At 33.2% G+C, this 24,070-nt stretch overlaps 1 protein-coding gene across 1 annotated transcript in view; it reads right to left on the minus strand.

Annotated features, from left to right (window-relative positions):
• SLIT2 (slit guidance ligand 2) overlaps positions 1 to 24,070 on the minus strand; it is a 246,227-nt gene that overhangs the window by 19,674 nt on the left and 202,483 nt on the right. The window contains exons 22-27 of the mRNA XM_019614936.2: positions 22,341 to 22,412; positions 20,971 to 21,042; positions 18,375 to 18,538; positions 13,296 to 13,420; positions 13,064 to 13,161; positions 11,641 to 11,780 (exon numbers count right to left, since the gene is read on the minus strand). Coding sequence (XP_019470481.1) covers positions 11,641 to 11,780; positions 13,064 to 13,161; positions 13,296 to 13,420; positions 18,375 to 18,538; positions 20,971 to 21,042; positions 22,341 to 22,412 — 671 coding nt within the window. The remainder of the gene's footprint in view (positions 1 to 11,640; positions 11,781 to 13,063; positions 13,162 to 13,295; positions 13,421 to 18,374; positions 18,539 to 20,970; positions 21,043 to 22,340; positions 22,413 to 24,070) is intronic.

Genomic DNA, 24,070 nt, shown 5'->3' on the forward strand with positions numbered 1-24,070 from the left:
ATCAAACAAGAACAAACTGTTAATATCACTGTCTGACAATACAATTCCAATTATCCAACAACAAAAATCTTGCCTTCTATTTCTACTTTTCTTAATCAACATTCCAACTTTTTGCACTTGTTAATATACCATAATTATCTACTATTTGTACTTGCTGAATTTAAGGATTCATACGTCTACTAGGCCCAGAAACAATGCAGGTAGTAGGGTTGCTCCTTGACATTTGTCAAGAGGGTATAAAAACAGAACTGTTCACCAAAATGGGAAAGATCAGTTGATAAGAAAGTGCCTTCACTGCTGAAGCTGAACTTTTCTTCAAGAAGCACAATACTTGGTATGCCTTGGTTTTACTTTTCTGAGTATTGGTCCTCAGTGTAGTTAGATTACAGAATCACAGAAGGAGTTAAGTTTGGAAGAGACGCATGTGGTTACACCCTACTCAACTAGGGACACCCTGAGCACCCTTGTCCAAGCAAGCCAATCACCAAGGAGACCCATAGCCTTTGGTCAGCCTCTGCCAGTGCTTCATCACCACACAGCACAGGAGTGCAGCCTGGTGTTCAGAGGGAGCCTCTGGTGTTCCAGTTTATGCCCACTGCTTCTTGTCCTGGCATTAGTCACCACTGGAAAAGTCGTGATGAGAAATAAATATCTGCAGAAAGGCAGTAGAATACTGGGGACAAAGACAGCATCACCACAAGTGCAGAAATGGGAAAAGAAGGACAGAACATTTAGGGGTACAATTTGAATAAAAACAGGTGGACTAGAAAAAAAGGAGGAAGGTACAGGGTAACAACGTTGGAATAGAGTTTTAGAGTGAGCATTTGAATGAATGTTATCTTCCAAAATACATACGTGTTTAGGTTTATGAACAAGCTTATCAGCTACTAATATCTTTAACTCTGGCATCTTTAACTGTTACTTGTCAAGTTCTTGGAGGGCCTAATACCACACAGAAACTACCTTCTGTCTTAGATGGACTTCTCTAGCATTATAGAAGTACACATGATAATGATAATGAACTGAAAGCAAGAGTAGGTAAGTGTTGTGTGTATATATATATTTTTTTTTGGGGGGGGGGAGGGACGGGGGGGATTCAACAGATCCTCCCTAGAAGGCTTTCATTTTCACAGCAATTGTGCTTATGAACCATTGTTTAAGACTGCATATCATGAACATACCATTGTGACTATTCATGATCTCAGATATTATTTCTAGAACTTCAGACAAGTAGGATTTATTTCAAACACTGGACAAATAAATAAAACTTGGAATTGAGGAACAGTCCTCATTAGCAGCAGAGATAGAAAGAAAAAAGCAAAACTGAAACAAAGAATAATAACTCAATAGAAACATATAAACATATGTGTTATATGTTTGTAAGGCATGAAATCTTCAACATCCTGAAACACAGAGAGAAACCAAAACCAGTCAGAAAAGTGCATCACAGTCGTCCAGCAGAAAGAAATACATGAAAAGATCCTGACTGATTCTCCATAAAGATATACATATATTTTTAATGACAGCACATTACCAATTTGCAAGTTGAGCATTTTCCATACAAAACCACATAAGCTTTGGCTTAACACGAGACAAAGGTGTTCAAGCACAGTCTACTTAAAAGACCTCAGGAAAACTGTCAGTAACAATATGACTTAGTCAATATATTTAGGAAACTGAATGAAGATCAAATACAGGCCACTGAGAATGACTAATAGAAAGGATTTAAATTCTATCCTCAAAGCCTTTTCAAACTCTCTATGGACTTATTAGTCTGGAAGTGTGCAAATGTTATGGCTAGGTCAGTGCACAAAGAATCCTGAAATACCAGGGATTCTTAGCATCCCACAATATATCAAACAAAACCCACATCTCTTTCTCTTTTCAAAAGGTTTTGTTTGAACAAAAGCATTTATAAAAGGAAGCAATTCTTCACATAGCATTTAGTCAATCTGAAGAACTTGTAATGGCTGAAAGCCACCTAGAGGCCATCAATATTTAAGTATGAGACATCGCTGAACATTAAATAGAGAATTCAGATTTTCAGAAATATCAGTGGAACAAAAAAACCCTAAAATGATTATTTTTAACTTAGCTTATATGCATTCCTATGAGTTAGAAATGCTTTTATCTCCATACAGATCAGTGTATAACAGAGAAACTTTTATATACTCATAAAAAATATCTTATTATGGAGTATAATCTATATACAATTAAATGCAGAACTTCCAAACGTAGGAAATGACAACCCAATTACAAATGATAAAAATATAGTTGTTCAGTGTTTACAAGACTTCGAAAAAACTTCTCTAAACATTCCCAAGATTCCTCAAGAGTAAACCACAGACAAGAATGACATATTGGGCTTATCTTTCAAACAGAGTTGGATGTTTCTTGTCTCTGTAGTTACAGTACAGTACAATAAAAGTTCAGTGGAAAACCCCCAAAATACCTTTTCAAAAGAAGAATTAGGGCTGGTGTTATAGAAGCAAACAATCTCACCACTGATTTACTGAACTGGCATTGATACAGGAGAGAAATTGAGCCATCGCTTAGATTACTGTTAGTGTAGACCTTTGAAATTTCTTTAATTGGGGCAAATAGCATTATTGAGTAGTGTAAAAATCTTTTTTTATTATTTTTTTTCATTCAAGTACTTCTAAAATACATAATTTTTTAGAGTACATTGCATTTTAGCAGTCATGAATTGATGGCACATGTCTTTAGAGCTAAAAACTGAACTACTTCATAAAAAGTTCTGGGACACTTGAAAAGTCTTAATTCACAAATCTTGCTAGGAATCAAACCTAGACATTTAGGACTGAAAAATATTTACAGTTTTGAAAAATATCCAATTCAAATTGTAAAATCAATGTCATATTATCAGGTCTACTGCAGTCAAATGCTTTGCAAGCATCATTAGATGTTTTTGAAATTATGGGCAGACTTTTATTTCAGTACTCTTTGGAATCCTTCCACAGTATAAAGGTCCATATAGACTGAAAGAGAAACAACGATTCCAAAAAACTAAAGCTCTTCTAAAAGAAACAGGAACGTATGTTGTGATAGAAAATAAAAGTATGTCTTTGCATTTGAAAATTGTAGATAATGTGAAATAAACCAGAATCATATAATTGGAGGGAGCTTTTAGTTGAACAAAGTAATGGAGAAAATAGGAATGAAGGTAAGAGTGTGATAAACATGGCAGTTCACGTAGTGAGGAATCATGTGTGAGAAAGCAAAAAATCCTACTGAACCAAAAAAAGTCAGTTTTAAAAGAACTACAAACCCTGTCATTATAGTCAGTAGAATTCATGATGGACTTGTACACAGGATTAATGAAAAGAAAAACAACTAAAAATCTGAGGTGGAATCCAAAATATTTACATCAGATACTGAATTTTTCAATGAGAACATAATCAGCAGAAGAACAAACCAAAATAATCTAAATGCTAGTTCTTAATTTGCACTGTTAACAGATTTAAATTCTTAGTGAAGCCTTCTCATAACCAAAACACCACTGCTTGAGGAAAAGTAAGTAGATAGAAAAATAATGTGAAAATTTGTGAGATGGAATTCAGACTTCTAAAGAATATCTTCCTGGTAAAGCAACATCTCTTTTGGCATACTGAATAACCAATTTGTTATTCAGAATTTAACTGAGAAAAGGTGAAGCGGAGAAAATCATTTTGTTGAAATGGAGAGAGAATGATGGAAATGGAAAAAAGAAAAAGAAAAAAAAAAAGCAGTGTTTTTAAGATCATAACACAAAACAATGGAAAAACAATTGTGAAACAGTGTCTGGGTTTCAGGAAGCTTGATACCAGTGTGTGTGTACATTCTTCCATTCACCTAACAGCATTAGAACTGAGAGTGCTGTAAGAGCATGGCTAAGTAATCATGTTTTAGAAGATGAAGTCAGGAACATTTTAGGATGTAGAAGAATAAGCAGCAGATTATTATTTTTTAAATAATTAGTGGATAAAAATCAAAGATTCTATGAAAAACTTCCAAAATTTAATTAGGATCAGCAGTAACTGTTTTCATGAGACATTCTGTTTAATTAATCTATGCAGTCTGGTTCCTGGTATGGAGTGGCACTAAAACCAGTGGAATTCTTTGTTGTTGGCACAATCTGAATGCAGGCAATCCTCCAAGGTAAAAATTGGAATATTTACTGAGATTTCTACTAAGATGTAGAAGGTGTTGCAGATTTAAACAGTCAGACAGTACTATTATGTTCTATTATCTGTACTATTAGTACACATTAATGTTGTGTGCAACCCTTGGATAACTAACCAAAGTCATAAATTCCTAGATAGTTTATCTTTTCTCTCTATACGTTATTTCACTCTTATGAGATGATGAGCTTATAGATCACAGAGTAACTTTGGACTTCTCAACATATAAAGACACTTAGTACAACAAATAATAAGGGACAATGCAATGATGCAAAAATGATTTACATCATTGTTATTTTGAATAATTGGGCAATAAATTAAAAATATAGTCATACCATGTGATCCAGAATATTTCTGAATGAATAGAAGAGCTCTAACACAAATGGTCATTAATATTAGAGGACATTGAAAATTACTTAATGAAAACTGCAATGCAAACTTAATGAAGAATCAAGCTTAAAATCTAGTATACTAATAATACTAGCATACTAGTAAAGTTGAATATGATATTAGAATACAAACTAGACAAAGAATAGAAAGGAAAGACCTGTCAATTGCTCCAAAACTAAAATACCAAATACATTCTGCAGACTTATGAATAATTACTGGAATAGCAGGACATATGTACATTTATCTTTGTTCCAGTTTATGATCTTGGTTGCTACATATTGCAAGTCAACTTCTGCAGACTTTATGTTTTATCAGTTAGGTACTTTAATCTAGTTTTTGACTGAAAGTCTCTGTTCACTTACTTCTGACTCAAATACTGTATGCCTTATAGGAATGGTTGGAAAACAACAGTGCTACTTAACAAACTACAGAGAAAAGTGCTGCAGTTTTATTAAGTCTTGAGTTTGAGAAGCAGAATAAAACAAGATACTTAAAGTACTGATTGTACTATTGGAAAAAAAATAAAATATCTACCGTACAAAGGACACTGATGCTTAATTTTTGTTCACTGTCACAGTAAGATACAATTTACAACCACAAATCTGCAAATTCTGTTAGAATTTAATTTTCAAGTAGAATTTAAAATTTGATCAATTGTTGAACTTTGCTCACCATTGCCTACTTCTGTTCAGCTAAGCTGAAAGACATGGTTTATTTAGCTTATCATTTCTAGTCATTTACTTATGCTATTTGGCAACAACAAAAAAGAATAACTTAAGGTAAATAACCTTTAAGACAATTAAGACAATTTAAGACAAAACAAGGATAATTGACAGAATCACTAAAGGCAGCTATGAAACTAGAAGTAAGTGGTTTAGATTGCCAAGGATGTATACTTCACCTTCATGAAAACACAGCAAAATTACTTTAATATACCTCAAATGACTACATTAGCATGAGTATTAATCTTCACAAAACAAAATTATACAAGTCATGAAAAGCAGCAGTAGCAAAATTACTGGTTTGTTCTTAAAAGTTGCAGCATTTGTATGTAAATCTTACAAGACTGTGGATTGATTCTGATTAAATGAAATAATCATACTTTTTATCATGCTATCACATTACTGTATCTACAATAATCTGTATGATTTGTTTTTCATTACTTGCATGCCTCAATTTTAAGCAACTACTTGTTTACCTGGTGAATTGAAACAACTGTTTAACTGTAGCAGCTAGAAGGCCATGTAATTAAGTTCTGAAACATAAAAACAAAATTTACATCTGTCTAGGGCTTGCCTAAACTGAGATGATTACTTGTCATTAGCCTTGGTTCCCTCTATTGTCAGCTCAAAAGTTGTCTGCCATGATCCTCCAAGCAATTTAGATACTGATAACGACTTTTGTGTTCAGTGTGCAAGCAAATACAAGCATGTATCACACACATCTGCTTAATTTTTGTACTGAACTTAGTTCACATCCCCAGGTCTTTGATAATTTGTTTGTGAGGAATTTGTTCTTGATAAAATCAGTAATTCTAATACTTTCTAGTTCATACTTGCCATACATTTACAATGACTGTATAGAATTCATTGTCTTTCTACCTTTTATCACATTTAAAAGACATTCAAACTACCAGCAAGCCTAATTATGCACAGATAACATCTGTTTCAGCTTGAAATTAAGGCTTGAGTCTCTTCAAAGTAGCATCTTCAGTTTAGATTCCATTTAAAAACCTGCTTTTCATGGGCACAGAAGAAAAGTTTAGGGGTTTTATTTTTAATTTACAAAAGAAAATCCTAAATTTTGCAATTTACATTCCTGGATATTTTGTGATAAATCAAAATGAATCACCAATACTGAACTAGTTATTATTTTAATTGCTTTGTTCATTTATTATTAAAAACAAGGGTAACAAAATTTACCTTTTATATTTCTCTGTACTGAACTTGCACTTTTTCTAGTTCTCCTTGTGAAAGTACTCTTTTTATAAAATCAACCAGTTTCATACTAGGACAGCAAGAGAACAATATAGAAATAACTTTGGAAGTGACAAGGAGAAAGAAATATGGGAGGCCAATTGTTGTTCAAACAAGTAACTGTAAAATGCAGAACAGGGACATGTCTAAATTGTATACAAATTTAAGTATCCAAATTATGGATGGAATCAGTTTCTGGATGGAATCACTTTCTGGACGTATCTGTTTCTGTCATTTGCGGAGGGAATTCAGTCTCTTAATTTAAACTATAAGAATAACTCTTCAGATGTCAACATAGATGGTATAATTGCAGCCTTGTTAAACATGCTATTTAGTGGTTAATGAAAATATTTTTCATTAGTGAAATACTGCACTGTTTTATAGAGTGCAAATTATCAAATTTACTTGACAGCAAAGACACTGCAAGTTTATTTGACTCATTTGCTTTTCAGAACTAAATATGCAATTTACAAATACATTGTCTCCAATTATGCTAGTTTCAGATTGTAAATAGTGGATTGTACAGAAGACCAGCTTGTATAGATGTATTATCTCTGTTAGAGAGATAGGTGTCAGACAGAATAGTATTAATTTAAAGAAAAAAAACAATAAAAAATAACCAAAGTTCATATCATAAATACCTTAACCATTACTTTTCCTGTACAACAGCCTCAGCTTAATGAGATCATTTCAGATTCTTTGGATACTTATGGCACAAATGTCACTCATATATGATAAGCAAGAGGACTACCATTCTATACTCCAGCATAATTTCTAGTCCCATCATTTAATGAAGAAATTACATCAAAACAGTGCTATAAAACACAGCATACTTTAGAATGGAAACAAGGTATGTATTAAAGATGAGAATAAGGATTTCAGAAGATTACAACATAAACCTTTTTATCAGTCCTATCATGGGTGCACAAATTTATAAAACATTTGAAAAAAAGTAGTACTCCTGCACAGTGATCTGTATCTCCAATGACACACTTTCGACATGTATTCACAGCTATATCCATGTGACTGATTTCAGGATTTGCAATGAGCTTTCTAAACGATACCTATATACGATTCATTTGATCATTCGTAAGAACTTAAATCCATGCACCTTTAAGGAAAGGAAAGTGAAAATAGGCTTAAAAGACAACTGACCTTTTTCCACTTCATTCAGATTAGCAGCTTGCAGTGACAAAGACAGAAGAGACAAGAGACTTTTTACATTGTAATACAACAGCATAGCACATTAAGCTAATGCACAGCTATAGCAGCAGAGATGTTGATATAGCAAAAATGAAGCAAGCTTCAGTCTCACCTACAGCAGAGCAAAACAAACAGAAAAGGTAAGAAGTACATGCCACTGGTGGCATAAGAAAGGTTTTACTTCTGGATCTGTTAGATTTTGATCTAATGACTGATGGCAGTGAGAAAGATAAATGATTATCTGTAGTCTATAGAATGCACACAAGATGACTTGATGTTAACTAGACTGAGTTTAAAATAAAGGAGATGATAATGTTACAAGAATAGCAGAGTTAAAGAGTGCAGGACATAGCGAAGCATTTTTAATGTTTTATTTCTCAAGATTTCATCAGACAATCTGAATGTCTGATGATTCCATTTGCTTCCCATTATTTCACAGTTACAGTCTGCGATCTTAAGAAAGCTCATAGTATTGTGCAAATACCTTTCTTTGTCTTTCCACTTGTATTTGTGGAGGTAATTGCAAAACTTAACTGAGGCAGAGGAAAATCGATTCCTGGTTCTTAAGCTAACAGGTTTTTATTTTCTTTCTTTCTTTTTTTCTTTCTTCTTTTTAATCAATAGTACTTATTTAAGAAAGGTAAATTTTCAAGGGATTGTAAAAAAATGCAAAAAATGACAGAGTTTTGCACTGTAAAATTCTTTACAGTGTTTTTTGTATTTTTTACGTATTTTCAGAGTTAATTGTAATAAAATTTTAGAGCAGAATGATTTTCACTTCATACCAATGGGTTCCAACTGACTTCTTCGTTACACTGTGCTACTGAAACATAAAACATATTTGCAAATGAAAGAATGAAAAAATATTCTGGGCTGATGCATTTCCACATTCAGTACATCCTCGCCGTGGTATCTTGCACACAAACAATACAAAGCATTGTCAGCAAAATTAAAAGACAACATGACAAGGCTGTGGTGGCATTTTCCTGGTATGTATACTGTTCAGCTTCCAGCAACTTATGGTTCAGGGACTTTCTGAACTAGAGATACATGCTTTCATATTTTAAAATATTTTTTACCTACTGAATATATAGCCAGTTTTTCTGGTGATTAGCCTACTTTTGCCCAGCTAGTACAGCAGTTTTATCTACTGAAAAATGCCTTCCATGAAAAAAAAAAACCCAAAAACGGCACATAGTAATATACAGATCTGATTTTAACCTTTTAAAACAGATGCCAACATCCAAATGCCTGCAAAACTCCTAATGAAAAATCACTCTATCAATACTGGTATGGGTTCTATTGCTTTCAAACCAAGCTATGAGCAAGAGGAAAAAACAATCCTATAAATAATTTGATATCTCATACACACTTGAGGCAAGTGTAAGATCATTTTATATTCTGAACACTACCATTTCTAGATCCTAATGTATCCAGAGTAACTCTTAATGCTGGAAGTTACTTAAGTAAGTAAAATACTTACTATGCAAGAACAGTGGTGTCAAGTGTAAAAGACAAATGATGCTTTATATTTTTTCCTTATAATTTATCTGAATTAATACTGGCTTAAGATTTCACAGAATGTATCCTAACTTCAGATGCTTTGTAAGACACACAATGTACTGTAGAATTCTGTACTGTGTCCTGTGGAGAAAAACTTGAAATTTTGCTACAACTTATGTCCACCTTGTCTATAAAGTGAGAAGAGGCTCTGGTCTTGCATGTTTGGAAAAACGTATTTTTTTCATAAGGTTTGGAAATAATCTGCTTATATGACCTACTGATTTCAGTAACAATTCTGACTAGAAACTGTATCTATGAAAACAAATTTGCTTTTCTAAAAGAATTCCAGCCAGCAAACAAAACCACTTGCCATGGAAACTCACAGCATTTTCTTGTTAGAATTATGCACAGCGTTCAACAACAATAACAGGCTCCTCAAAGCAAAGTAATTGCCATTTGCTTAGATATGAGTCAAATAAAAAATACACTTTCTTCTATTTTAACTTTTTTTAAAAAAAAACAACTACATTACAAACATCAAGTTAAAAATGCTGCAAACATTTATGCTCTCATTTTTTGCTCTAACTACATATATATATATAAATACTACAATTGAAGATTTAATTGTAAATGTAAAACATACATTTCAATTAAAATACAACAGAAATGCAACAAGCACACAATCAAAATTTTAGGCTAGCACATATAAACAAGCCTTTGTATCCACTCCATGGATATTTAATACAAAACAGTCCTTCCCATGGGTTATTATGAATACAACAAGCTGTTTGCCCTAGCAGTCCAAATGCATCTAGGGTAATGTCAGAAATGAAGAAACAAGAAACACACGCAAAAAACTGCTGAGGAGGATGGATGTGCAAATGAATTGACTACTATTTAATAAGTACATGAAACCTCTTAATGTGAAATTGTTAAACAGGAAAACTAGACTGATTTGACTGGTTTGCTTTCTTCCACCCTATGCAAAAGAGTATCTGTTCATTTTCAAAGGAGATAGCAGTTAATACTGGGATCTGAAGCTTGATTCTGATATAGTTGAAATATTAGATATAGGAGAAATAACAAAGATCTGCCACTACTTATTGACACTGTTACCTACTATCTCTTTCTAAGGCTTGAATTGTCAGTTGCTTTCCAGTAGAGTGCGGGAGGAGTACCTGACAAAAGAGTTTTCTTATGCAGTAGGTTACGTCTAATCTTCCAGATGTCTTATTTACCTTATTCTGACTACATATGCTTTTAACTCATATCCCTTTAGGTGTTGTGGCTCATTCTTCATAGAGAAATTTGTTCCAAACATTTACCCAGAATAAGTACTGGATGAATACACAGATTGCAAAATCATATTTCTTATACCTGTGTTCTATCATTTTTTCTTACTGAGGGTTTTCAAGATTTAAATACTGACTTCAAATCTGAATAAATCATTTCAGCAATCCAGCAGGTTATAAAAATAATGATGGAAATGCCTTGGATTAAAAAGGTGTTAGCTGTGTTTTCAATAAATGAAATTACTTCATTACTTAACCTCTCCTTTCAGTTTTCCAGAGCTCAAATTTAGTGCTCCCTGAGGATGATGAAAAGCATAACTAATAGATGCAATAGGATTGATTATATTAAGAAAAGAGGGCGACTAGGTATAGTTAGTTAATTCCTAGGTTAGAGAAGATCTTTGTTATGCATTTCAAATAATGGTTTTGTGAATTTAAGGTCTGCGTTCTCCTAGCGGACTGCTAGCTGACAGAAAGCAGATCTGTGTAACTAGAAAAACCATCAAGCAGATGGACATAAACAATAGATCCTTCTTCTTGTTCTTACGTGTTCCTGTTCTAACTACTCTCCATACATGATGAGACAAGCAAGGTACCCTGTGTCTCAAAGAGAGGAGCCTGGCTGCCAACTCTAATGATGCTATTTTCTTGTAATGCTATTTTCTTCATCACAATCTGAATTAATATTTTTAAAGGAGAGCAGGACACCATCCAGGACACCAAATCCATTTTCTTGTTAGCACAAATAGACGTTTTTCTGCCCTGGTAGCAACTTGGAGAATAGAAGATAAAAGTAATATTTTTTTTTTGGATTTTTACATCTACAGGCATTCTTCATTGGCCTGGTTGGGCTAGGTAAACATATGTGAGGAACGCATTTTGAAACATCTTTTAAAATTAAAATAATTAAAATTATAATTCAAAAACTAACAGGGAAATTAATGAATAGGTATTAAGTCCACTTTTTACTACAAACCATACAGAAGAGAATTATTGAGGGAAACTTGGACTTAAATCAATTGTAAAGTAAATTGACTCGCGTACAAAAACAGAGTTCTTTCCTATTAGCAATTTCTCTTTCTCTTATACTCCTACCTGTATATTCAGGTGGACAAAGGCAAGTATAATTATTAATTCCATCCACACAAGTAGAATTATTTTCACAGTCATTGTCTTCACAGTCATCAACATTTATTTCACAATTTTCACCTTCAAATCCATCTGCACAAGTGCACCTGTAAAACCAAAAATAAAACCAAGCACACAAATATTTTAGCTGGGAAGATCAGAGAAGTTCTGTAATTAATAGGGTTGCTAATTATAATCACTATTTCTAAGAGAATATGGATGATATAAAATAAATGTACCAAATATTCTCCAAATATTTTTATCATTTTAAGTTACAGACAAAAAGACTTCTGAATTTGTGCCTTTTAGATTCTGAAATAACTGCTCACTTCTTTTGAAATGACTGCTACCTTTCTATTATTACATGAGATTATATTTCTTAAGGAAAATAATTCTGCTTTTTTTGTTGTTTGTCTTGTTCTTAAAAACAATTTAAGTGAATGGAAAAAACTGCAGAACCAGAGATTAGTAAGTGGTACTACTACTGAACTATCGTTTAGTTAAATAAATCATTACACATCTGTATTTGAAGTTCCACATACAATACCTGTATTTATATCTGAAAACAAAGCCTACATATACTTTTCAAAGGGATGATTTTTGTTTTGTTTTTACAAATGTTTTGATTTGATTTTCAAAATATGTAGTGTTTAAACAAATAAATGGGAAAGGTCAAATCCTGAGACAGGACTATGTCACCTTAAATTTTATTCACATTAAGATCTATATACTTAATTTTAAATAGAAAAGTATTTAATCTTTGGGCAGAATATAGATTAAAAATAAAAGTAATGTCTTAATGAATTGCAGAATAACGAATTGTTTCTTTTTGAAGTGTCATTTTTAACAAGCTCGAGGTGTAGATTATTAAATGACTAATAATTTCACAGAAGAATGCTAAAGAACTTTATTTCATAATTCATGAATTACATCTGGGGTAATTGTACTGTGTGATTAAATAACTCAAGATTAAAAATGCTCACAGCATGTTTATCTGCTGGCATAGTGAGTTTCAAATGAATCATTAATTTTCTCTTTCACTGGGATTTAAATTTTATCACTTACATGCTGTCTGTTAAAGTAATACACACGACAACAGATGAATTTTTTCAGCAGGGATCGAGCCAGCTATTAATTAGCATAATGGAGTCAATATTATCTTGTCTTGACCTGAAAAGCCTCTACTAATCACAACCATTTATTGTTGTTTTTAACAGTTTTGGGGCTTTAGAAGCTTTCCATTGATAGTGACATGTCTGAAAATTTCAGAAGCAATGAAAACCTGCCTTTGAGATGCAATTATAAAAGAAGAGAACCCAAAGATTAACACCTACATAAATACAAAAGTCAGCAGTTTTTCATTCTGTTATTTGAGTTAAAAACAACATACCAGAAACCATCTTTTTCTCCTTCTTTCAAATGACAAGTTCCACCATGGTTGCAAGGGTTACTAATGCAGGCATGAATGGGAATATCACAGTCTTGACCCTGTGCAGGGAACAGGTATAATTTAAGAAGAAAATACGGATAGTAAAAGGAAAGGAGTCAGTTAAAAGAAACTGTTGTTAAAAGGAAATGGCTAATATTTCACTAATTTTTTTTCTTCTTCATCCAGTACCTACCTTGAAACCATATGGGCAAGTACATCTATAGAAGTCAACTGGATCATTATTGCAGGTTCCATCATTTTTACATGGATTTGATAAGCAAGGGTTACACTTAGCAAGAATATTGACATCCACGGGCCCTTAAAAATACAAATGTGATATTCAGAAACAAACTACTAATTCATATTTGACAGGATGCATCTGCTACACTGCTATACATTCTAAAACAATATTTGTTTTTAAGACTGTGATATTTCTGCATGAATGGAATGCTTGATTCTCCTTAATTCTTTTGACATGCCTAGATATATTTGCTGCTCAATTTTTGGCTTTAATCTCTTAAAAAAAAAAAAAAAAAAAAAAAAGACAAGCAGCAGCTGACCCCAAAGTGATTTTGATATCCTTATTCTTTGAAATCTGATCCATGATAATTGCCTTCCCTTTTTATTAACAAAATTAAGAATACAGTTTCAAATTTATTAGGTAAAAACTGTCTCTGAGAAAAGAAAGGCTATAGCAGTTTCCAGACCTTCTATTGGTGGGGCTAACATGAACTGTAATTTTATTTATTTGCAGGATTACACAGAACTAATGGCAAAATGACCTAGCAAAATAGGTTGAACATCTGTGAGCTACAATGTAGTAAAGTATACTGCCTAATCCATCTCACTATAAGTTGCACCTTGTCTTATTATGGAGTCGGCCATAGTTCATTTCTGCATTACCTGATTCCCAAAGTACCATGAATCTACATACAAAAGAGGGCTGCTTTTAATGTCTTCAATCTTGCTTCTGTTATAATGGTTATAACAATAGAAAATAGAAAGGAATGTTGACAAGATCTAAAGTTTTAAAAACCAGACTGATTTTTTTATCCTACATAAATCTTTTTCCTAATATATAAATATTTATATTTGCTTATTTTCTGTTGGCTTACAATTTTAATGCTGCTTTTTTATGTCAAATTTTCAAATTATAAACTATCAGTTGCTGTTTTGGTGTTTTTGTTTTTTTTCTTTTGTCAGGCAAACAAATAAATTACCAGTTATTTGTTTAAAATTAGAAATCATCTGCTTACAATACTGCTTCATTTTCAAATAATTTGTGCAAGTTTAAATTAATTATTGTGAAAGAAACAGGGGTGACTTGACCAAATGCCTATTAAGAGAATGAACATATTCTCTACTATCTCCAGTTTTATTGCTTGATGACATTACTGACTCCATCTTGATTTCATATGTGACTTGTGGAAAAATCTACACCCATCTACAGGTAATTTTTAAGTTTTAATGGATAACTTGTGATTTCTTCAGTGACTAGGCAAAACAAACTCCTTATGACTATTGGTGGAACTGCCTGCTTGCTCTCTACACGAGCCAGACTGCAACTTTTTTCTGAAGTAACTGCACTTTTAACGAAATGTGATGTGGGTTTGTTTTTTTTTTTGCTTTCTATTAAACTTTCAAAATTACTTTTTACTTGGAAAGCTCTGATAAGCTACTGTAAAGGAGCTGGCATGGAAGGAAGCCATATGATTATGAGGATACAGTAGGGGTGCTACAGAGAGATTGACAAACTTTTCCTTTAATCTGTAGTTGCTAGTAACCATCTGTGTTGCAATTTGCAAACAAATGCTGGGAGATGAACACAGTAATTTGTGGTAAGATAAGTTGCGACAATTGCCAAAGTCACCATCTAGATCATTGACTATTCTTGTTTTCATTACCTTATTTTGAGAGAAAAGTCAATAGCTGATTACAGTTTCTTAAAGCAGCAAACAGAAAAGGTAGGCAAGTTGGAAAAAAATACCTTAGACTATTACAAATTATTGCTAGAGTGTATTAAGATGTGCTATAAAAATCATACGGGGTAAGAAGCCCTTACTGTAGACTGTAAGTCTCTGCTCTTTCTTATTCCAAACACCGTGGCCTCATTTCTACTTCCCATTCAATAAAACGATTATTATTTGGCTTGAATTTAAAAACATTAATTAACAGACATTGTTTTCCTGTATGAATTAGCAAAGTAAATTTCAATTCTAAAATAGAATCACCAAATGGGAACATCATTCCCAACAAGTTAGTAAGCAAGACTGTCTGATTTTGTGTCATACGTTTTAATTTCAAACTTCTCCATATGTACAGTATCCAAGAAAAATGAATAATTTGATTCATAATTCCTCAGCTATAGGATCAAAAAATTGAAGTGCATCAGATATTTTTACTTCTGATGAAGAGGAAGTTTCAGACCCTGTTCTCATTTTTACTACGTCTTTTCTTTCCTTCCCTGCTTTGCTTACACGTACTAGGAGACTGTTATAAAAAAAAAAAAAAAAGTTTAATATTCTATTATTTGATTTTTCACAGTGTTGAGATATATATATATCTTTGCATAACCTATAACTGGAAAAAAATCTTAGAATGAAAGTAAAATAAGCACTGTTCTTCCATAAAGAGTGAAAAATGGACTGTGTATTATTTTATTAATAAATATACACATATGCTCACACATTTACCTACCTAATATTCTTGAAGAAAAACATGACATCAACCATCTCAAAAACAGTTTCTCGAAAGCCTTTGCAAGAAATACTGACTTTTTATGACTCAGGAGATCCTCTTTGCTCTTGAATCAAAATCAGTATCTACAGAGTCACTTTACAGTGAAACTGCTAATGAAATCACTGATGTCAGTAAAATGCAGTGGCAACCATCAGGTAACTTTCAGACCCTGATCTTAGGCTTTTAAAATAATGAAGTTTTTCTTACATCTACATTAAATGATATATCAGCTTTAGATGAGTCAGCTTTAAATTCACCAAAAGGGAAAACAAACAGTAAGCATGCGTGTTGTAGGAAAGAAGTCTGTTTGAGGTACACAAAAGGAAGGTCAGAAGGTCTGTTCTTAAACATATCATCCATTCCAGCTCTTACTTGTAACCTTACCTGGTATCAGAAAACCACAAGGCCCTGGAATCTCTAGAAGCAGGGCATGAATGGTAAAAGAGTAAAAGATTGAGAATCTGTTAGAGGCCATGTGAAAAGAAAAAAAACCCCATAAACCTAGAAAAACAACTGCAAGAAGAAAATACTATGGGATGATCCTTGCAAGAAAGCAATTCATAAATTAGAGTAAGGTTCATTTTTCCAGTGATTTTATGAAATTTTAAAACTGAGGTTTTGTTTTTATCATTTTCATTTTCAAAGCAAGCTATTTTTTATGTGATTCAGATTCAAGAACTAATTTCACTTTCAGATGAATCCAGAAACTGATAAGAGGGAATTACACACTTCTGTACATAATAACAGAACATAAACAGATAAATAACTGACAAAAATCTCCCCTCAAAGCCTAGAATTTTGCTTTTAATAGGAATAGAACATCTTCCTAATTCCTATTCAGAAGATCATTTTTAAGCAAAAGATAAAATTACTTATCTTTGAGTAAGAGACATATAAGGTCTTACAGGGCCATCATGTCATTGAAAAGCTGCTGAGTGGCAATCTGTAATTATGAGCATCTTCACAGAAGAACAGTAGCAGGAAAATTATTTTCTCTCAAAGGTATCCATAATACCAGATCTCCACTCTTGGAAGTGAAACAAATACAGTTCTTACCCTGCATAATAATATAAAGGATATTTTCTGATGGGCAAGAAGTAAGATAAACTATCTGGATTCTGATGGAAACATAACAATGATTGTAGGAAGGCGTGATTCTTTTTTTTTAAATGGAAAAATAACCTAGCAAGTCCTTCATCTTCCTGAAAATATTCTTTCACTTATATCTTTACAACAATGTGTAATAAGAGCACATCTACAATGTTTAGTGGATGCTTGTAGAGCAATTGATCAGACTGACCACTAGATCTTCTACTTAAAATCAGACAAAAGAACTCCGCAAAAGATTATGCACATAACATAGGTATGACCTTGAAGAACTACTACCAATAAAATTCAAGAAGGATTTGGATGGAAAGACAATCAATTGGCATCATGTTAAAATAAAAAAATGAAGTGCTGAATTTCTAGTGCTTTTTGTTTCCAAAAACATTTTTCACAGAAAGTCTAAGGAGAGAAGACTAAATAGGATGAACATGCAGTAAAGAACAACTTGGAATGAGAGCTAACTCTGGCACAGTTCCCATCACTTTTTTTAAGAATTTACAATGGATTAACACATGTTAATGTGTTAAAAGATGAATGAGTAAAAATATCTTGAAGATTACCTAGAGCCTGAGAATAAATTAATTCTACAAAAGACAAGATTATATTTATCTGATGCCTCACAAATAGCTTGTAATGACTTACAAGTGTAAGCCTGAGTCTGAAAAATGAAGATACAGTGTGGTTTCAAAATATTTAAAAACGGAGAAGTGGACAACATAGGGAAAGATTAAACAGCAAAACAAACCTAGTTGATGCTCACATATGAATCAAAAGGACTCTTTTCTAATGCAACAGATTCTAAGATTCAGAAAAAGAGCCTGAGAATTAAATGGAGTACAAGCTGCGATAAAGGTGCCAACAGCCTTGGTACCAACAAACAGATAAGTACTTGTCTCACACCCAAAGAAACCTCCTTACACTGCAACATTCTGGAATTCTACCTCTATAAAGGCAATCAGCTCTTTTATCTACTCTGCATTTTTTAGGCTTTCTTCTGAAACATCAAAGAAAACAGCATTCTTCACATACTAATGCAACTACATACCACTAACATAATGCAGACTGTAAGGATTTTGAATATATGTATAGATTTTTTTTACTGTATTTACTGTAAAAGTCCAAGGGAAAGAACATTCTTTGGCTAAGGAAAGTGCAGATTAGCAATTAAATTTCAGTTCACGACAAAGACAGTACTAGGTACCCATGTACATCCATATACTGAGGATTATTACACTGAAAATCAGAAGAGTTTCTCAATCTTCTGCTTGAAAAAAAGTCACTGAAGTCTTTAAACTAGATTCAATTCCTGAATGCAATGGCTACATTCCTAAGCACAAGGAAAAATGATGACAAGGCAGAGTGAAGATTCTAAACAAATGCTCAACTGTAAATGAATGTGAAAAGAACCCCACATAAATAACAGTACCTTGGCAAGTAAATTTTTTAGATGGAGTTGTGAGTAGAAGTTTATCTGCCATTTCTCCAGGGCCAGCACATCGTGCAATACCAGGTTCTTTGTATTCTGATTTTACCCAGTCAGATAGCCATTGCATGTTACAATCACAATAAAGAGGATTTGCTCCAATAGCCCTGTGGAAAGCAGACAAGCAAAAAGAGAATAAGGTTTTAAATGCTTGCTTTTGAAAACAGACCCCAGAAGACTGAGGTTGGCAAAAAAAACCCTCCTAAAAACACTCATCAGTCCTGCCTCCACAAAACTGACTCTAAGTGCATCAAGTGTCTGAGCTGAGGCTCCAAATGAAGTAACAGTTTTAGCCGTAAACCTGGTCAGAAACCTAGCCATTCTTGGCTACGCTTCTGTAAACTAGCTCTGTGTTACCTTTGGCAGTAATGAGTGTGGTTAGCTGCATCATCAGAATGAAATTGATATTTGGAAATTAGGTTAGGAAGTAAAAACAATTTCTTCCAAAGCAACCAGAGCAACCTCACACAGTTCCACCCAGATATTTTTCCTTTTCAGTTTATGACTCCCAGGCTCATACGAACCATCTGTTTCCAAACTTCCAAATTTGATTTAATTATTTTCTCTTCAGAGCTCTCCCACTGAACTCACAGTTCTTCTGTAAGAGACCTCTCCTTTATAAGTAAATAAAGCTACAGCGTCCTAGCTTACTGGGAGCTATGTAAGAATTGCCCCCTTGCAAAAACAAATCCATTTCTTTAAATAAACTTGATTTCTTTTTAAATTGAAAAGCAATTTAGCTAGAGATTTTTTGGAATTAATTTGTGGAAAAGTTTTTTTAGTCTCTATTTTTTTTTCTGCTAGAAATCATAAATACTCTTAAAACTCTGAGAACAATTATACCTTATGCAGATTTGGACGTAGAAGCATTGTGCTATTCTAAACGTATATCCATAATCCTTTCAAGGATTACAATAACCATTAAGCTTTTTTTTCAGACTGCTGAATAACTTTGGATCAGTGGATCTTCAAGAGAGAGAATAAAATCCATGGCATGCAAAGGTGGTAGGAACTACTGCAGAAACTTTTCTGCCACACTGAGGAGTAGGACATTCTCTTCATTATAGTTGCATACTTACAGCTGAACAGCAGAAATTGCATATATACATATACAAGTACATATATACATGTTCAGTTAGGCTTTAGTCAGAGTAATAACAAAAATGAGGCCTGGTAATATGGTTGGGTCATGGGGAACACCCCACGTAAAAAGAAATATCTATAATTTGCCCAGGTCATATTTGCAAGAGTAATTGTCAGCCCAAATTGAGGTAGTGCAGTTTCTCTGCTAAAATAGGAATGTTAGAAAGAATAACTAGTAACATTAAGAAAAAAATAACAGCATGGACAATCAACTCTATCTAAGTCTTACTGATATTTGATACAGTTGAGCTAGTCTAATAGTAGCTTTTGAATGAGTTATCAATGACTTAAAGCTTAATCAGGCTCATCAAATTTCTGAGAAATGGAAAATTAAATGCAAATGTCCAACATTGAACTAGAAGATAATCATTTAACAACTCCAGCTGCTCAGAAAAATAAAAAACAAGTACATCTAAAGGCATCAGTCAATTTACTCCTCAACTGCAAGCAAAGATTTAATAACTATCCATAAACATATTATGGTTTATAGGTAGGAAACTTGCCCTGAGTTCCCACTGAAAACTAAGAACAGAAGTATTGCCACAGATGAGATCGTGTAATCAGATGCCATGCATTCAATGTCTATTTAATAACCATCAACAGAGAATCACAGAATAATTTAGGTTGGGAGAGTTCTTTGGAGGTCAATTAGTCCTACCTCTTGCACAAAGCATGGCACACTTCAAAGTCAAAGCAGGGTTGCTTTGTTGAGTTCTGACTATCTCCAGGGGGGCGATTCCTCCATTTCTCTGGACAACCTTTCCCAAAGCTGAACCACCCCTCATGATGAAGAATTTTTTATTACATTCAACGAAACTTCCCATATTGTGCATTGTGACTGTTGACTTTTATCCTTGACTTTGCATCCTCTGATAAAAATCTGTAACTCTCTTAAGACTAGAGGCTGTAATTCTCTTAGACTATAGGCTTGAAGACTGCTGTTAGGTCCATCCTTAAAATCTCTTTTATCTCCTTAATTAGCTCCCAGAGCTAATACAGAGCTCACACTGCTCACTCCATCTCACTTGCTCCTATCCTGGACTTGCTCTGTTTTGTATACATCTACTTTGCAATGGAGAAACTGAATGTGTATTCCAGAACTGTCCTTACAAGGGCTGAACAGAAGGGAGTGAACACTCTCCTTAATCACCTTACTGCCCACTTACTAATTTGGCCCAGAGAATCTTTAGCCTTCATTGCCATAAGGGCATGTAGCTGACATTCATTTTGCTGCCCACCAGGAAGTCCAGCATTTTTCTGCTAAGCTGGCCAGTATCCAGCCAACATGCTTCTGCATGGGGTTGTTCCAGAGCAGACCTTTACTGTTATCACCGTTCAACTACATGAAATTTGCTAAACATAATGTAAAAGACATGATTATCATCTGAATACTCACAGGTGCGATAATGCTGAAAGATCATTAAAGGCTCCTTCAGGAACCACAGAAATATCATTGCCATGTAAGGACCTTAGAAAGAAAATAAATAAGATATATAGATGAAACTCTGCAGATTCATTTTAAAAATTTAAGCTTTTGTAAGCAGTTTAAATCTTTTTTTTTTTTTCCAGTACTTCTGTGTTTCCAATCTTTCTTTAAAGCTCTAACCAGCTGCCTACTTATCACTTCATTTTTTTAACTTATATTTTTAATTAAAAATGTTAATCATGATATGAATATTTTAAAATTCAAAAAACAAAGGTCTGTCAAAAGTGTATTTCTGCAAAGTGCTTACTGAATTTACACTTGTCAGAAGAGTTGTTATTTCTGTCTTTTTTCATCAGTTCCTTGAAATTCCCACTTATTTTATTCATGGTTTTTATCTTTCACAGTTATATGGGAAATACAGGCACTGACTGTTCATGAATATAAATAAGTATTAAGGTTGTTTTCTTAATTGGATACTAAGGACCTTATTAAGCATCAATAATTGGACTGGTCTTCCTACATAAAAATCTCTCCTTTTACACAGATACATTCTTTTACATGTATACACAATTGTGGTTAACAGTTGAAGTTTTTTGTATTTATATAAAGTAAATGGAGTTATATGAGCACTAAGAAAAAATTTCATGCTTAAGACATTTAATTAATTTAAGCTACAAAACAGTTATAAAATAAAATCAAAATAGAGAAAAAATTACATTTTCAGTTGGGAAATCTTTTGATATAGAATTTATCATTTTCTATAACAAACTGAAACTGAACTAGACAGACTGTTTTTTATTCTGCTTTCTCTCTTTTTTTGCTTCTCCTAATGCCCTTTCAATCACATTTTTCTAAGCATTAAGAGTGAAAGTTTTCTTAGAATCAAAAATTTATTTTATTGGCTTTCAATAGTTAATCATAATGCAATGGTTTGGGAAATACTCCCAAATAAATGAAGTAAGAAACATGGAAATTGACAGTTGGAATCAATATCTTCATGATTCAGCTGCAAAAACCCTCATACATAACTGAGAAATTTATGTATGCTACATTTTTGTTAGAATTTAATTATCATAACAATCAAGAACATAACTCAAGAAGAGGTACAGTCAAGATTAAAAAGCAGAAAAGACAAGCATATGCTTTAGTGTATACACATTGTCCAGTATTATCTAATGTCTTGTGCAGCATTTTGACAGTATATTCTCCTGGAACAAATTTAGAGTTCTGTGACTACATAATTATCACTTCTCAAATAATTGATAGATTTTAAAATCTGGTGTCTGCTTTGTCCAAATAAAAATTTTGGAAAATAATAATAGTTAAAAAATAATACTTACAGCAACCTAAGTGATTTCAACCCATCAAAAGTCCTTGCAGGGATACACCTCAGGCGGTTGTAACTAAGAATTCTGAAAACATACACATTACTGTCAACAAATGAATCAAGCATTCAGTAAACAGAATGCAGAGCATGACCATAAACAGCTTTTGCACACATAGCTCGTTAGGAAACAAGTTATTTTACAGCCTCTACAACAAGCAAGCTTTAATATCAACAAAGTGCCCCTTCTTTCAAGACAAAAAACACTGTAATGTTTTTAGAGTGTCAATGTTACATGTTTAAACTTACAAGGTGAGCAGCTGAGTCATGTTGCTGAAGCTCTGATTAGAAAGAGTGCTGATTCTGTTGTTACTTAAATCTCTATAAAAAATAAATTCAAAAATTCAGACCTTAAAATGACTGCCCGAGTCCTGAAACACTGGAAGTTAAACTGACAAATTACTTTTATTAGTAGAAGTAGCATCATCATTGGTATCAATATTTAAAGCAGCACACATTTTTATTTTCACATGCCATACACAAGCCCAGCAAGCATTTAGCTTGATCAATGAAAAGCACTTTCATTTCAACACAGACGAAAAAGCAGCGTGATGCATTCTTTTACAACAGCAATGTCCACCATGCCACTAAGTTAATAATACAATCTTACATGAACCCAAGTATAGAAATAAAAGTGATGGTTTAAAGTTGAAATAATTTTTTTTCATGTCCCTAATGAAACCTGAGTAAATATCATATAATATTCTACTTCACATCTGTAGGCTGAATACATCAAAGCCCAGACTATTATACGGAATACTATATATGATTTATGGTCTTAACATCTTTCTTGTTGTTCGATATTCTAATGGATAAAATCTTAAGTGCAAGTATGATAGAAGCTGGAGTGGTACACTGGCAGCTTCAAAGAAGCTTTGAAGAAGCTGTATTGAATTTGAATAATGGCTGTTCCTGAGTCTCATATTTTGCTCTAGTTTTCATTTTCTGTTGGCTATTTCACTAAAGTTTCACTGAGTGGTGAAATTTAATTCTGAATCTGTTTAAGCATTTGTTTCTGAGGTGATGTTGGTATTTTGACTGCTAAGTAGCTATGCAGTACACATATATCTCCACTTGAAATTTCATGAAAGCATGTAAGACAAATGACGCATAATAGCAAACGTACTACCTATGTATGACAGTGCAATCTATTTACATGAGAAAGAAATTAGAAATAAACAATTGTCTGAGTAAGTCTGGATCTCAGCAGAGTCATAAGTAATTCCTTGCTTGGCCACAGGAAAATTATGCATAGTATTTTGGTCTTCCGAACACAGCTGAGGAACATTCTCAAATTCAGAACAGCTGTATGAGGATACAATCAGAAGAGATCATAACAGTGTATCCCCACAAGTCTGATAAATGGAAACTGTTAATACTCATTTGTATTTTATTTACTGCTCAACTATAAATTCTTGTATTACAGATGTCTGCTAAGTAGTTCATGCGTATTTTCCAACAAAGAGGTAAAGTTATATAATTTCTGGCTATGTTTGTAAAAAATATACCAGGCGTACCTAACCTTTGTGATAGAAGCCTTGTTATTGTTACTCTAATTAACTTCATCTCCAGTCATATATCCTTTCTCCAGTGACACTGTTAATGCATACAGTTCAATCTATGTTTGCTTCTTCTATGCACTGAAATTCCAACATTTGTTTTCTCTGTGCTTTGACTTAGATTTTA

The sequence above is a fragment of the Meleagris gallopavo genome, chromosome 4 (genome assembly GCF_000146605.3).
Source record: "Meleagris gallopavo isolate NT-WF06-2002-E0010 breed Aviagen turkey brand Nicholas breeding stock chromosome 4, Turkey_5.1, whole genome shotgun sequence".
NCBI classification, from domain to species: domain Eukaryota; kingdom Metazoa; phylum Chordata; class Aves; order Galliformes; family Phasianidae; genus Meleagris; species Meleagris gallopavo.